Genomic DNA, 13032 nt, shown 5'->3' with positions numbered 1-13032 from the left:
ACCCTCGACAGATGATTTTCATTTTAGGCGAAAAATATTCTAATTTCAGGTGTGAACAAATATCTGTAAAAAAATTTTTAGTGGCAAGACTTTTGGGTTGAACTTTATCGAGACTCACCGTGAAAATGAAATCATATGAAAAATTGAAGAATTAATCAAAGGGATATTGTCACACAAGGAATTATATACCTGAAGAGATATAAAATATAATACAAATAAATATATTATTTTAGATATATAAATAAAAATACTAAAAAGGCCACAAAATTCTTTAGAATTTTACTTCCAAATGTCAATTTTAAAATAGTTAAATTTAAGCACCCTAGAGGGTGCTATTGGTATTCCCTCGCTCTCTCTTTAAATATTTTTCTTGTAATCTAACAAAATAAATTTGTTAAAATTAAAAAATTAAAAAGCAAGTGTTTTGTTCTACTAACACACAAAATGTAATGAACAAAATAATTATAACATTTTGTGTTTATAATATGATTCAATGCGATGTAAAAAAAATATTTACTTGACAAATGAGTACTTTATCGAAAACTGGTTCTTTTACAATAATAATATTTAATTTTTGAAAATCTATCAACAAATTATTTCTTGTTATTTATTTAATTTAATTAATTTTTAATTAATTTAATAATTAATAAAATAAAATAAAAAAAAAATAATTAATTAATTAATTATAATTTATTAATTAATTTTTTTTTTTTAATTTTAATTTTATTTTTTATAATAATTTAAATTAATTTAATAATTCATAAATAATAATTAATTAATATATTATTTAATTATTAATAATTAATAAATAAAGTAATAAATTAATTATTGTTATCTCATAATTTGATTTTTTACTTACAACATACGAGCTGAATATTTCTTTGACAAACGTCGACCGGAAGTTTGATAATGACCTTTTCTTTTATATTTCCGCTGGCTACTCGTGGTCTCGTAATGAATTTTCCCCATTTTTATTTGCTGATGCACTTTTTCCAAGATGTCGTTAAATCAATCTGTTTAAATAATTATTTATTATAAATTATATAAATTAATTAAAAATAATAATAATAATTAATTATAGATTAATTAAAATTTTATTGTATCTATTTATTTTATTATTATTTTATATAATTAATTATTATTATATTATATATATATATATATATATATATATATATATATATATATATATATATATATATTATATTATATTATATTATATTATATTATATTATATTATATTATTATTATTATTATTATATAATAATTAATTAAACATTAATTAAAATTTTATTGAACGATATAATTAAAATAATTAAATAAAATCAAACTGTTTTTCGAAAAAATTATAAAAATAATAAACAAAAAATAATTTTAAAAATTAAATGAATTTATTAAAAGTTGTTCTACATACCAAACGCCGGTCAAATCAGTGTATTTTTCCAATGTGTCGATTAAATTCTTCAGAACTGAAATTAAATTATTATTTAAAATTTTATTTTAATGATAAAAAATAAATTTATTTTAGCAGTAAAAAAATAAAGTTTTTCACATAAAAACAATATAAAAAAAATAATAAATAACCATAAAATGTATTTTAAATAAATAATATTTAAACAAAGACTCACATTCTGCAGTCAATTTTCCACAAAAGAAGTGTTGAAGAATTAATAATAAATTGCAGAATTGGATTTCTGCACTCTTAATTTTCTTTTCGAATTAATAATAATTTAATTCGATAATGAAAATTAAAAAAACGTTTACAGTCGTTGTTATGTCAAACTGTAACCTCAGAAAAAATAAACCAAACAAATCCTAACTTCAAGTGTGAACAGACAGAAATGAATTCAAATATTATTTTGAATTTTAAAGAATCAATATTTAAAATAAAATAATCAATCAGAAAAAGAAATTTAATAAAATTTATTTAAAAAATAATTTAATTTCAGGTAATTACCGCAAAGCAGGCTAATTTCGTTCAATTTTTCAATTCTTTTTTAAGTAACTTTTTATATAGATTAACTCTTTTTATATCCTATTATTGCGTAAAGAAATTAAAATATGTTGCAGAAAAATATTTATAAGCCGTTTATTATATGAAAATATAATATACTCTGCAATAATAAAGCTAAGTGTTTTTTAGAATCAATAAAGAAAAAAATTAAGAACTATAATGTCCAAAGTTATGGGAATAAATATCCAATATAGTTTTATCAATAAGTATTTAGATTCAATCATTCAATTAAACGTACTCATAACCATAAAAAATAAGGTTAAGTTTGACAATTTTGTTCTTTGACCGTTTTAAATTATTTAATTTTCAGTTATAAGAGTACTATTATTAAAAAAATCGAATAATGAATTAAAATAATTAACATACTTAAAATATCCAGGCCCACACACCTTTTTTGTAGACTTATTTCCAGAGCAAATTTACACTACAAATTTGATTTTTTACCAAATCTATTTATTGCTTTTAGTTTTGTGCTCTATGAAAATCATGTTGGTGATACAGGAAATGTAATTTACAGTATAGGATGCAGCGTAGAAATTTTGAAGTAAAATTCTATTATCTGTTTTTTCATACTACTTGTTCAATATGAAAATTATTCATTTGTGTTTTAAATATAATTTTTATTGAAAATACCAATGAATATGCTATAAATAAATTTTAAACTAAATTTTAATATTTATATTAACCAAAATAATTCTAAATCTTACGTATTTCCGTCTAAAGAATAAGTTAATCGAATTTTTAAAGATATGTATCTCGAGCGAATTAACCCTACATGAGCGATAATTAGCCTGTTTTACGGTAGTTAATTTCTATAATGATTAATTTTGGAAAAAAAATTTATTTTTTATTAGTTGATTTATTATTTTTTATTCATTTATTGTTAATTTGAATATTAAATTTAATTATTTAAATATTCCGTCTTAAATAGTCCGTTTTATGAGAAAGGTAAAATAATTTATTGTATGTAATTGTTCTAATGTTAGGGGAGAGTGGTCCTAAGTTGGCCGCCTAAGCAAATTGGTCGAAAATAGTAACAAAATGAAATTTAATCACTTCGGCAAGTATATATTAGTGTTCAGAGATCGTTTTGCTATAATTTTGTGGTATTTAGAACGTTATAGAATGACTTTTGTAGTCTTAATACAATAAATCGTGAAAAGCTGCATTTTGGACATTTCAGAAATAGCGGTCCTAAGTTGGCCACCACTTTTTTTCGCTTGAGTATAAGGAAGAAATGCATATTCTTTTCAATTACGCAGAAATTTTACAAATTTGATACATTTAGGAGAATAAAAACGCATTATTTAACTATTTTTGTTTAGAAAATGAAGCAATATTTTATTTCATTTATTTACAGTGGTGGATGGCTGTAGAGACAGGCGTTTTTGTACTTCATTTTTTCTAATGTTTTTTAAACCATTTTTTTTTGTTTTTTGTCTTTGTTTAATTCCTACGTTACACTTTTACGGTCTTTCTCGTGATAAAAAACACAAAGAAGAAATAAAACATAAATAAAAACAAACAAAAACAATAGGTGGCCAACTTAGGACTACTGTAGATTTTTACAAGTTTCAAATTATTACGCTAATAAAAAAAATTTATTTCAAAAATCAACAGAACCTCTTATTACAACATTAAATAAAGGAACTAGCGCACACACTTATTTAGAAATTTTTAATTATTTATCTCTTGTAGCTGCTCTCGAAAAAACAAGAAAAATCAAATTTTTTTGGTCAAAAACAATATTATTGTCCTCACAATGCGTAGAAGAATCTTAGATTATAATTAGGTCCATAAATTATATCATGGTTTATCAATATATCATACCACAAAATTATAGATTCGTCCAGTATACCATCTCTGAGAAATGCAGGGTGGCCAACTTAGGCCCACGGCCAACTTAGGACCACTCTCCCCTATATTTTATGAATAATAAAAAAATATTTTATAATTGTAATAATTATTACAAAAAAATAGCGTTTAAATTATTTTTTAATAATATTATATTTTATTAATTTTAATTAATAATTTTAATTAATCAAAATTAATTAATAATTAATAAATTAATTTTAACGTCTTCTTTGACTTTGATGTCCGCGACCACGTCCGGGACCTCGACCGTGACCTTTTCCTTGCCGATGAAAAGTCGATGTGGACTGGTCAAATAGGTCCACAAGGAATTTTGCGAATTGCCTTGAGCGATTAGCCTTGGCATATAGCTTTCTTGACTGGACCCATCTGCCAGCCCTTTTATTTGACCCTTGGTTTCCTGAAATGAAAAAAATTTATATATTAATAATAATCGTTGAATTTTGGCAATCTGTCAGCAGTTTTTAGTTAGTTGTTTGATTTTCTTCTAACTTTTTTAAACAACTTTCTTCTTAATTTTGAATTTCTTTAATACGAGCTTTCAAATTGCTAAAGAAGTATTAATAAGTAGAACTTATTTAACGAAGAATTTCTTTCTACTTTTTGAAATAATCGAGTCTATTATTATTAATTATAATTTGATTACTCCATTTTATTGAAAATTTCTGAATATAATTGAGTTTTTTCTAGAATTTTATTACAATTTACAATTTTTTAAAATAAGTGAATTATTTCGAACAATTTTAGAAATATTGCACTAAAAGAATAATTTAATTGAAGCAAATAAATTTATTATTTATAAAAATAATTCATTTATTGAAAGACATTTTAGCAAGACATTATATTATTTAAAAAAATGTAATTAAAATTTAATTGAAAATGTAATTAAATTCCTAAAAAGAATTTTATTAAAATTTTAGAAAATGATTGAATTCTTTTGAAATTTTTTTTAATTAATAAAATAGTCTAATCAAAATTTTAAATAGACAAAATAGCCAAAATTATAAAAAGAAATCATAAAAGATATAAAATAAATATACCATTTAACTTTTTCGACGATCTTTTCGGCACGGCTGATGATCCGGAGTTATTTGCTTTGTCAATTAAAAGACTTCCGTTGGAACTTGGACCCAAAGTTTGCATCCGTGGTTCAGCTAAAAAAATTGTACAAACATTTTTTTATAGAAGTTTTTAAACATTTTATTTAAAGCTTTAGAAATTTTATAAAAAAGTAATTCAAAATTTGTAAAATAATCGAAAATTCTTAAAATTGTATTAAGAATAATTGCATTTTTTAAACATTTTATTAGAGTTGTTAAAAATAATATAAGAAAATTTGACAAAAACAACTAAATTTTTTAAAGAAATCAGTCAAAAGTTGAAATTCTATATCGAAATCAGTGAAAAACAAAATAAAATTTTTGTGGCAAATCAATAGCATTTTAAAAAAAATAAATATACCATGTAATAACTGTTTCGACGATCTTTTCGGTCCGGCTAATGACCCGGAGTTATTTGCTGTGTTAATTGAAGGATCTGCGTTGGGTCCTGGATCCTCAGTATCCATCTCTGCAACAAATAAATGGATTAATTTAAGAAATATAAATAATTTTACACGTTTCAGTCAATTCTCGTTTTATTTTCGAATGTATGACAAATCTGAGCACAATTCATTTACCGTTTTATTTATACTCAATTATTACTCATTAGACAAAAAATCATGTTCATTCCAAAAAAACGTTTTCAGAACGTTTCATGTCAATCAAGAAAATGTTCTAGAACATTATTTGAACATTCATGTTCTTAAAATGTTCTAGAATATTATTTATGACGGATATGAAACCTTCTAAAATTGTTTCAATAACTTTTTTGAAGCGAACAAGGCTTTTTCTTCACTGGATGTTATTTAATTTATAATATTAATTATAATTTTAATTTTAAACTCACCACAAGTGTTATCTCCTGGTCGAAGAATTTCATTTCTCTGTAAATAAGATTATAAATATACATTTCACAAAGAACAGTAAAAGTTTTAAAATTATCTTAAGAGCATTTAAATCATTATGAGTTTTAATTTTAAAATTGTGACGTCATAATAGATTAACAATCATATTCTTCAAATAGCACAACATTTGAGCTCAAAATTGTTCCAATATTGACAATGAATGTTGAGGTGACATCAGCATTAATTATGTCCGCTCTGTGGGAACATTGCTTGGCAATGTTGACGCGATATTTATGAAATATTGAATCATAATTGACAGGTAATGTTGTAATATATTAAAATATTACATTATTATATAATCATATTATAATTATTGGTAGGTGGTCATTTTTTTAAAAAAATATGTTCTAATCCTTTGTTTAAAAAAAGCGATCCCTATAATGAAATGTTTTCTAAAAAATTTTTTTTTAACAAATTTCGATTTTTAAAAAAAGTTTTTCTAAAAAGTTGGGTCAGTCCATTATATTTCATCTAAAGTCGTTGCGGCCTATTTTTAATAAAATCTCATAATTTGTAAAAATGATGTTTAATATCCATAAAATTCATTTTTAAGAATTATTTTATAAAATTTTTTGAATTTAACTTAGAATTATAATTTTTAAGTTGAGTTGCACAGAAAAAAGGTTAGATTGACAGTTATGAAAATTTAATAAAAAAGCATGGAAATACTTTAGATAATGCAAATTTCTTGATTGATATTTGATAAAAATGAGCTAATTTACTTGTATAAATAGATTATTATGTAAACATACCCAAAATAATAGATAAAAATTGATTTTAAAATTTACCTATGAAATGTCAAAAGTCACTACATTTTAATAACATTTTTCTAAAAAGTTTATAAATATAAAAAAATTTATTACTATTTAATGTAAAGTATTTTCAATGTACTCTCATAATATGTGCTAACTTTTTAATTTTATAATATAAAAATATGAAAAATTTTACCTTTAATATTGAGTGTTTCATGATTTTCAGTGATTTTAATCACTTATTTCCTCTCAGGTGCAAGACTAAAAAATCCAATTTTTGTCTTAATATTTAAGTTTGACCTTCTTTTCCACTCTATTAAATTTTCGTGATGGAGAACGAGCTACTTTTCAGTTTAAATTTAGTTTAAAAAATCTGCTGAAAAAACGAATTTGTTGGTTAAAATGCAAGTAGATTTTTGCATGACTATTGAGATAGCCAACTTCAGTGTTATAAAATTACCTGAATTTTAACCAACAAACTCGCTTTTGGAAGCAGATTTTTTAAACATGAATAAAACTACAAAATAGCTCGTTCTCCACCACCAAAATTTAATAGAATGGAAAAAAAGTTCAAACTTAAATATTAAGACAAAAATTGGATTTTTTAGTCTTGCACCTGAGAAGAAATAAGTAATTAAAATCAATGAAAATCATGAAACACTCAATAATAAAGGTAAAATTTTTCATATTTCTATATTATAAAATTAAAAAGTTAGCACATATTATGAAAGTACATTGAAAATACTTTACATTAAGTAGTAATAAATTTTTTAATATTTATAAACTTTTTAGAAAAATGTAATTAAAATGTAGTGACTTTTGACATTTCATAGGTAAATTTTAAAATCAATTTTTATCTATTATTTTGGGTATGTTTACATAATAATTTATTTATACAAGTAAATTAGCTCATTTTTAGCAAATATCAATCAAGAAATTTGCATTATCTAAAGTATTTCCATGCTTTTTTATTTAATTTTCATAACTGTCAATCTAACCTTTTTTCTGTGCAACACAACTTAAAAATTATAATTCTAAGTTAAATTCAAAAAACTTTATAAAATAATTCTCAAAAATGAATTTTATGGATATTAAACATCATTTTTACAAATTATGAGATTTTTTTAAAAATAGGCCGCAACGGCTTCAGGTGAAATATAATGGACTGACCCAGTTATAATTTCTAATATTTATTTTCTTAAAATTTGTAAAATTCTATAATTTTGATAAAATCTAGAAAATTGTTAAAAAATTAAGATTATGAAATAGAAACTATTTTGCATATTTTCTTATTCACAGTCACAATTCTGTTGACAAAATTATAATTTTTTTTTTAAAAGAAGAAAAAATTTTATAAAATTATTATTTCTTATCACAATTTGTTAGGGACAAAATTCTGTTCTTCTCTAAAAAAAATAATATTTTGCATCATTTTTATACAAAAATTTCCAGAATTAATTTATTTAGAAAATTTTAAAAATCTTTAGGAAAAATCCCTATAATTTCTGTTTGTTATTTTTTAACTAGATTATATTGCATAATTTCTATTTTTTATTATAATTCTTTAACGAAATATGAAGTATTTTTTTAAGGAATTAAAAAATTTTCTTAAATTTTATTTTTTAATCATATTCCTATTTATCGTCATTACAAAAATTGAAAATTATTGTTATAAACAAAAAAATTTGAAAATTACTTCTATTAGAAAAATAAATTTTTGGAAAATGACCTTAATTAGAAGAAATAAAATTAGAAAATCACCTTCATTAGAAAAAAGTTTTTTTTAATACATATTTGAGTTAATACTGACTTAACATTACCGGAAAATGTTAAAAATATTGCCATGCAATATTGTCATACTATTGAGCTCAAATGTGTTATTTGATCCCGAATAAATTAATTACTCACCAAATATTCTTCCTTTTCTTTCTTCAATTTTTTCACTTTTTCCTCCAAGGAACGCACATAATCATTTCCATCGCCCTAAAAAAATCAATTAATTAGAATTTATAGAATAAAATATATTATTAAAGTAATTAATAAAATTTCATAGAATTTTTACGTCCGAGAATAATTAAATTATTAATAAAAACGACACATTCGGACAACAATGTTACTTTTTATTTTTTATTTTTTAAAAATGTCCAACGTTTCGAGTTAAATCATAAAAATAAAAAGTAACATTGTTGTCCGAATGTGTCGTTTTTATTAATAATAAAATTTCAATCATTTTTTTGTAATTTAGCACAAATTTGATAAAAGTCACGGAAATCAGGAATAATTTTGGGAATTTTATCAGATATTACAAGAGAAATAACAATCTTCTAGAATTACTATAAAATTTATTTAAGTTTCAGCTAATTTTAATTAAAATTCTAAAAAATTGAATTTTTAAACGATTTTAATTAATTTGTTTAAAGATACTTGAATTTGAAAAAAAATTGTACAAACATTTTTTGATAGAAGTTTCTAAACATATTATTTAAAATTCTATAAATTTTATAAAAAGTAATTGAAAATTTGTAAAATAACCGAAAATTCTGAAAATTGTATTGAGAATAATTGCATTTTTTAAAAATTTTATTAGGGTTGTTAAAAATAATCTAGGAAAATTTGACAAAAACAACTAAATGGTTTTTTAAAATCAGTCAAAATTCTATATGGAAATCAGGGAAAAACAAAATGAAATTTTTGTGGCAACCCTGTAGCATTTTAAATTTGGAATTAAATAATCTTTATATTTAAGATTTAAGTTCATTTTAATTTTTTCTATTAAAATTATTAATTGACATTCTTTAATTTACAACTTACCAAACTATTTTTATTCACTCGTTTTTTTCGAGAAAACGGATTCATAATTGGGAAATTTTTATCGTAATTGTCAAAAGGATGATAATTTTGTTTTTCATAAACTTTAAAAAAATATTTTAGTTAGTACAGTAATAAAATAATATTAAATTAATTTATTATTAATTAATTAACTCTTAATTATTATTAATAATTTAATTTAATTAATCAAATATAATTAAAATTATTTGTATATTAGAGTGAAATTCAGGGTTGCCACAAGTGAAGGAAATATTTTGGAATTTTATTGAAAAAATACTGAAAAAGAATGGAATTTCTAGAAGTAATAAAAATTTCTTATTTTTAATGCCTAAAACTGTTAAATAATTATTATTTATAAATTATTTGGCAAGTAATTTTACTTAAAATTAAAATTTTTAAATAAATTTATTTAAAAATTTTTATAAATAATTCATTTTAACAAATAAATTATAATTAATTATTTTTACCTGTCCTGTCTCCTCGTTGTTCATCGTTTTGATTTTAGGTAAACGTATCAAATCTCCTCAATTCGTTGTCAGAAAATATAGGTTAGATGAATTCTAAATATTAAAACAAAAGCAAGAACACAAACACACATACATCTCCATATTTGCTCAGAACAAATATATATATGAGTAAGAATTTTTGAAACGTGCCACCTAAAATTCAAAAAATTTATTTTTGGCCAAAATGTTGTTTTTTCTATAGTGCTTTACATAAAAAAACACTATGTCAAAGGATTTGCCAAAAAAAAAATTTTTGTTATTGTTATAAACAATTAAAGTTTTCAGACACTTTTTTTTAAAAAATTAATTAAAAAGAAACTTGTTAACCGATTTTAATGATTCAAGAGGCATTCTTTTTTATTTGAGTCAAAGTTTTGAATAAAATTTTTTTCGTAAAAAAATATTGAAATTTAATAAATAAACAAATTATTTATTTATAACAAATTAGCAAAAAACCATGTTCTCAATCGAATTTCAAAATGAAAAAAATAGTACTTATTCTCTGATTACCACTGAGTAATATTCCGTTGAGAAAAAAAATGGCACGGCTTGGACAACTGACTTATTTAAACATTGTTTATCCCGAGCAGAACGGGATTTGCATGTGACGTCACGCGCAGCGGTCCATTGACGCGGGAATCTAAGAGAATATCAGAGGAATATCAAAAATAATATTAAAATAATGTTTAAGTATTTCTTATGGACGAAAAAAACTATAACAATTTAATTAATTGTTTAAACAATTAATTTTTGTTATTTTTTCATAAACAGTAGTTAGGGCTAGAAATTTCTAGTCTTCTCGCAATTTCTCAATTTTTCAATGAGTAAAACATCTACTAATGATAAAAAATAAATTAATTAAACATTGTTTAAACAATAATTAATTGTTGTTATTTTTTTCATAAACTGTACTTAGGGTTAGAAATTTAGTTTTTTCAATCGTGCAATTTTTTATGAAAAAAAATCTACTGATAAAAAATAATAAATTATTTATTTAAAAATAAATATAAATTAAATATATATATATATATATATATATAGTTTTTTTACTATAAAAAGTTGCATTATTGGCAAAAATGCAGGAATTTATAATTGATTATAAATTATAGATTATTATATTATTTATAATTACATTATATTATTATTATTATTATTATTATTATTATTATTATTATTATTATTATTATTATTATATATTATTATTATTATATTATTATATTATTATTTTATCCCTAAATTTATAATCAATTGAAAAATTATAAATGCTCTAAATTTATAATCAATTGAAAAATTATAAATGCCCTAAATGTATAATCAATTGAAAAATTATTAATTGTTTATCAATGGTTAAATAACATTCTTTTAGTTTTACTGTTATAATTAAGTATTTAAATTATAAAAAAAATTTAAAATTGAGAAAAACTAAGGAATTTCTAGTTAAGTACAGTTAATTGAAAAATTAACAAAATAAATTGTTTAAATAATGTTTAAATAATTAGATAATTTTTGGTTTTGTTTAGTGTTGGACGACGATACTAGAAACTCAAATGTTTTTCTCATTCTCATTATTTATGAAGTTGTCTCATGTTTGATCAGCTCAGTTAATTTTTGTTTTTATCGTCTCATCTTTTCTCATTTCTCATTATATCTCGATTATATTTACAAGATGTCACTTGATACACCAAATAATTCTCATTCGAAAAGATCACTAGAACCAGATTCAAATGCTCAACCATCAGGATCTGCAAATGGATCTCTTACAAAGTTGATTTTGTTTTATTTAAAATTTTATTATATAAAAACTATCTAATTTATAAAAAAAATTAACCTAAATTACAGAATTTCAAATTTCAAATTAAAGTTATTAATAAATAAAACACCTTTTTTTATTTACTTAATTTAATGCAATCTATTTAAGTTTTTTATAAATAAAATTAAAATTTAGTGTTCGTCAGCCAATGACGAAACGCAAAAAAGGTGGAAAATCTCTTGATGAATATTTCGAATTCAAATTTGAGGACAAATTAAAATTTGCACATTGCAAGTTATGTTTTGCGGAAAAACATTATGAAGAACGAATTAAAATGACAAGCGGTAACACCACCAGTATTAAACGGCACCTTGAAAAATTCTGAAATTTGGGAAACTATTCCAATGCAACAAAATGAAGTAAATTTAAATTAAATTTATTATTTTGTTATATACTTATACATACTATTATTATATATTCTGTTATAATCAATTTTCGAGATTATTAAATTTAAATAAACTTAACCCTTTGAGGACCAAATTGATTTTAAAAATATCATGATTTTGCAGTTTTAAAAACGTTTTTCAGCAAGACTAATTAACGGTTTCTGACGGAATTGTAGTGTTTGAAATCGAAAATTTACTAGATAAGATGAAAATAAAAACATCGTTTCGATATTCAGTTTAAAAAAAAAGTTATGCATGAGTTACCAAAAAAATTTTCATGTTGCTTGAAAGCAACCGTGGTCCTCAAAGGGTTAATGCCATCTTTTCTATTACGTTCTAATAATTAAAATTACTATATCTGTTTAGAACAATTTTTAAAAGTCTTATTTAATTTTTAAATACAAGTATGATTTTGTGAAATTGTTCCATCAATATACTTATTTGTACTTATTTCAGATATCGTTTTATCAAAATAAATGTAAATAAGAGTCATTCTAATTCATGCTAACCTAGTAAATCTAAATGGATTATTTTATTAAATAAAATGGTTTATTGTTTAATCAATTTAACTTTAATTAATTAATTTTGGCTAATTATAAGGCACAATCTTTGAAATTTTCTTTGAAAGAAGATAATTTTTGCTTTCACTAAAACTGAATTAGTTACAAAGATCTAATTATTAGTAAAATGTTTGCTGATATTTTGCTAAGGAAATTAGTAAAATAAATTAGTAAAATTAATAAATAAAATAAAAATTAGTAAGAAAATAAATTATGTAGAGTAGAAAATAATTAACTATAAATAAATTACTACAAAAATAGTTATACTTAACTAATTGATTCAATTAATAAAAATTTT

General features: G+C 21.7%; 1 protein-coding gene across 1 annotated transcript; it reads right to left on the bottom strand.

Annotated features, from left to right (window-relative positions):
* Positions 1-4086: 4086 nt before the first annotated feature.
* Positions 4087-10066, bottom strand: LOC122504135. Its single transcript, XM_043615065.1, has 6 exons — positions 9940-10066; positions 8552-8626; positions 5834-5870; positions 5348-5455; positions 4927-5040; positions 4087-4286 (listed from the first exon to the last, which is right to left on the bottom strand). The coding sequence occupies exons 1-6, from the start codon at positions 9961-9963 to the stop codon at positions 4087-4089; spliced, it is 558 nt and encodes a 185-aa protein (XP_043471000.1). The 5' UTR covers positions 9964-10066.
* Between the last annotated feature and the right edge of the window lie 2966 nt (positions 10067-13032).

The sequence above is a fragment of the Leptopilina heterotoma genome, unplaced genomic scaffold (assembly GCF_015476425.1).
Source record: "Leptopilina heterotoma isolate Lh14 unplaced genomic scaffold, ASM1547642v1 Lhet_279, whole genome shotgun sequence".
Classification (NCBI taxonomy): domain Eukaryota; kingdom Metazoa; phylum Arthropoda; class Insecta; order Hymenoptera; family Figitidae; genus Leptopilina; species Leptopilina heterotoma.
Note: the sequence above shows the minus strand (reverse complement) of the source record. Positions and strands in the feature narration are given on the sequence as shown.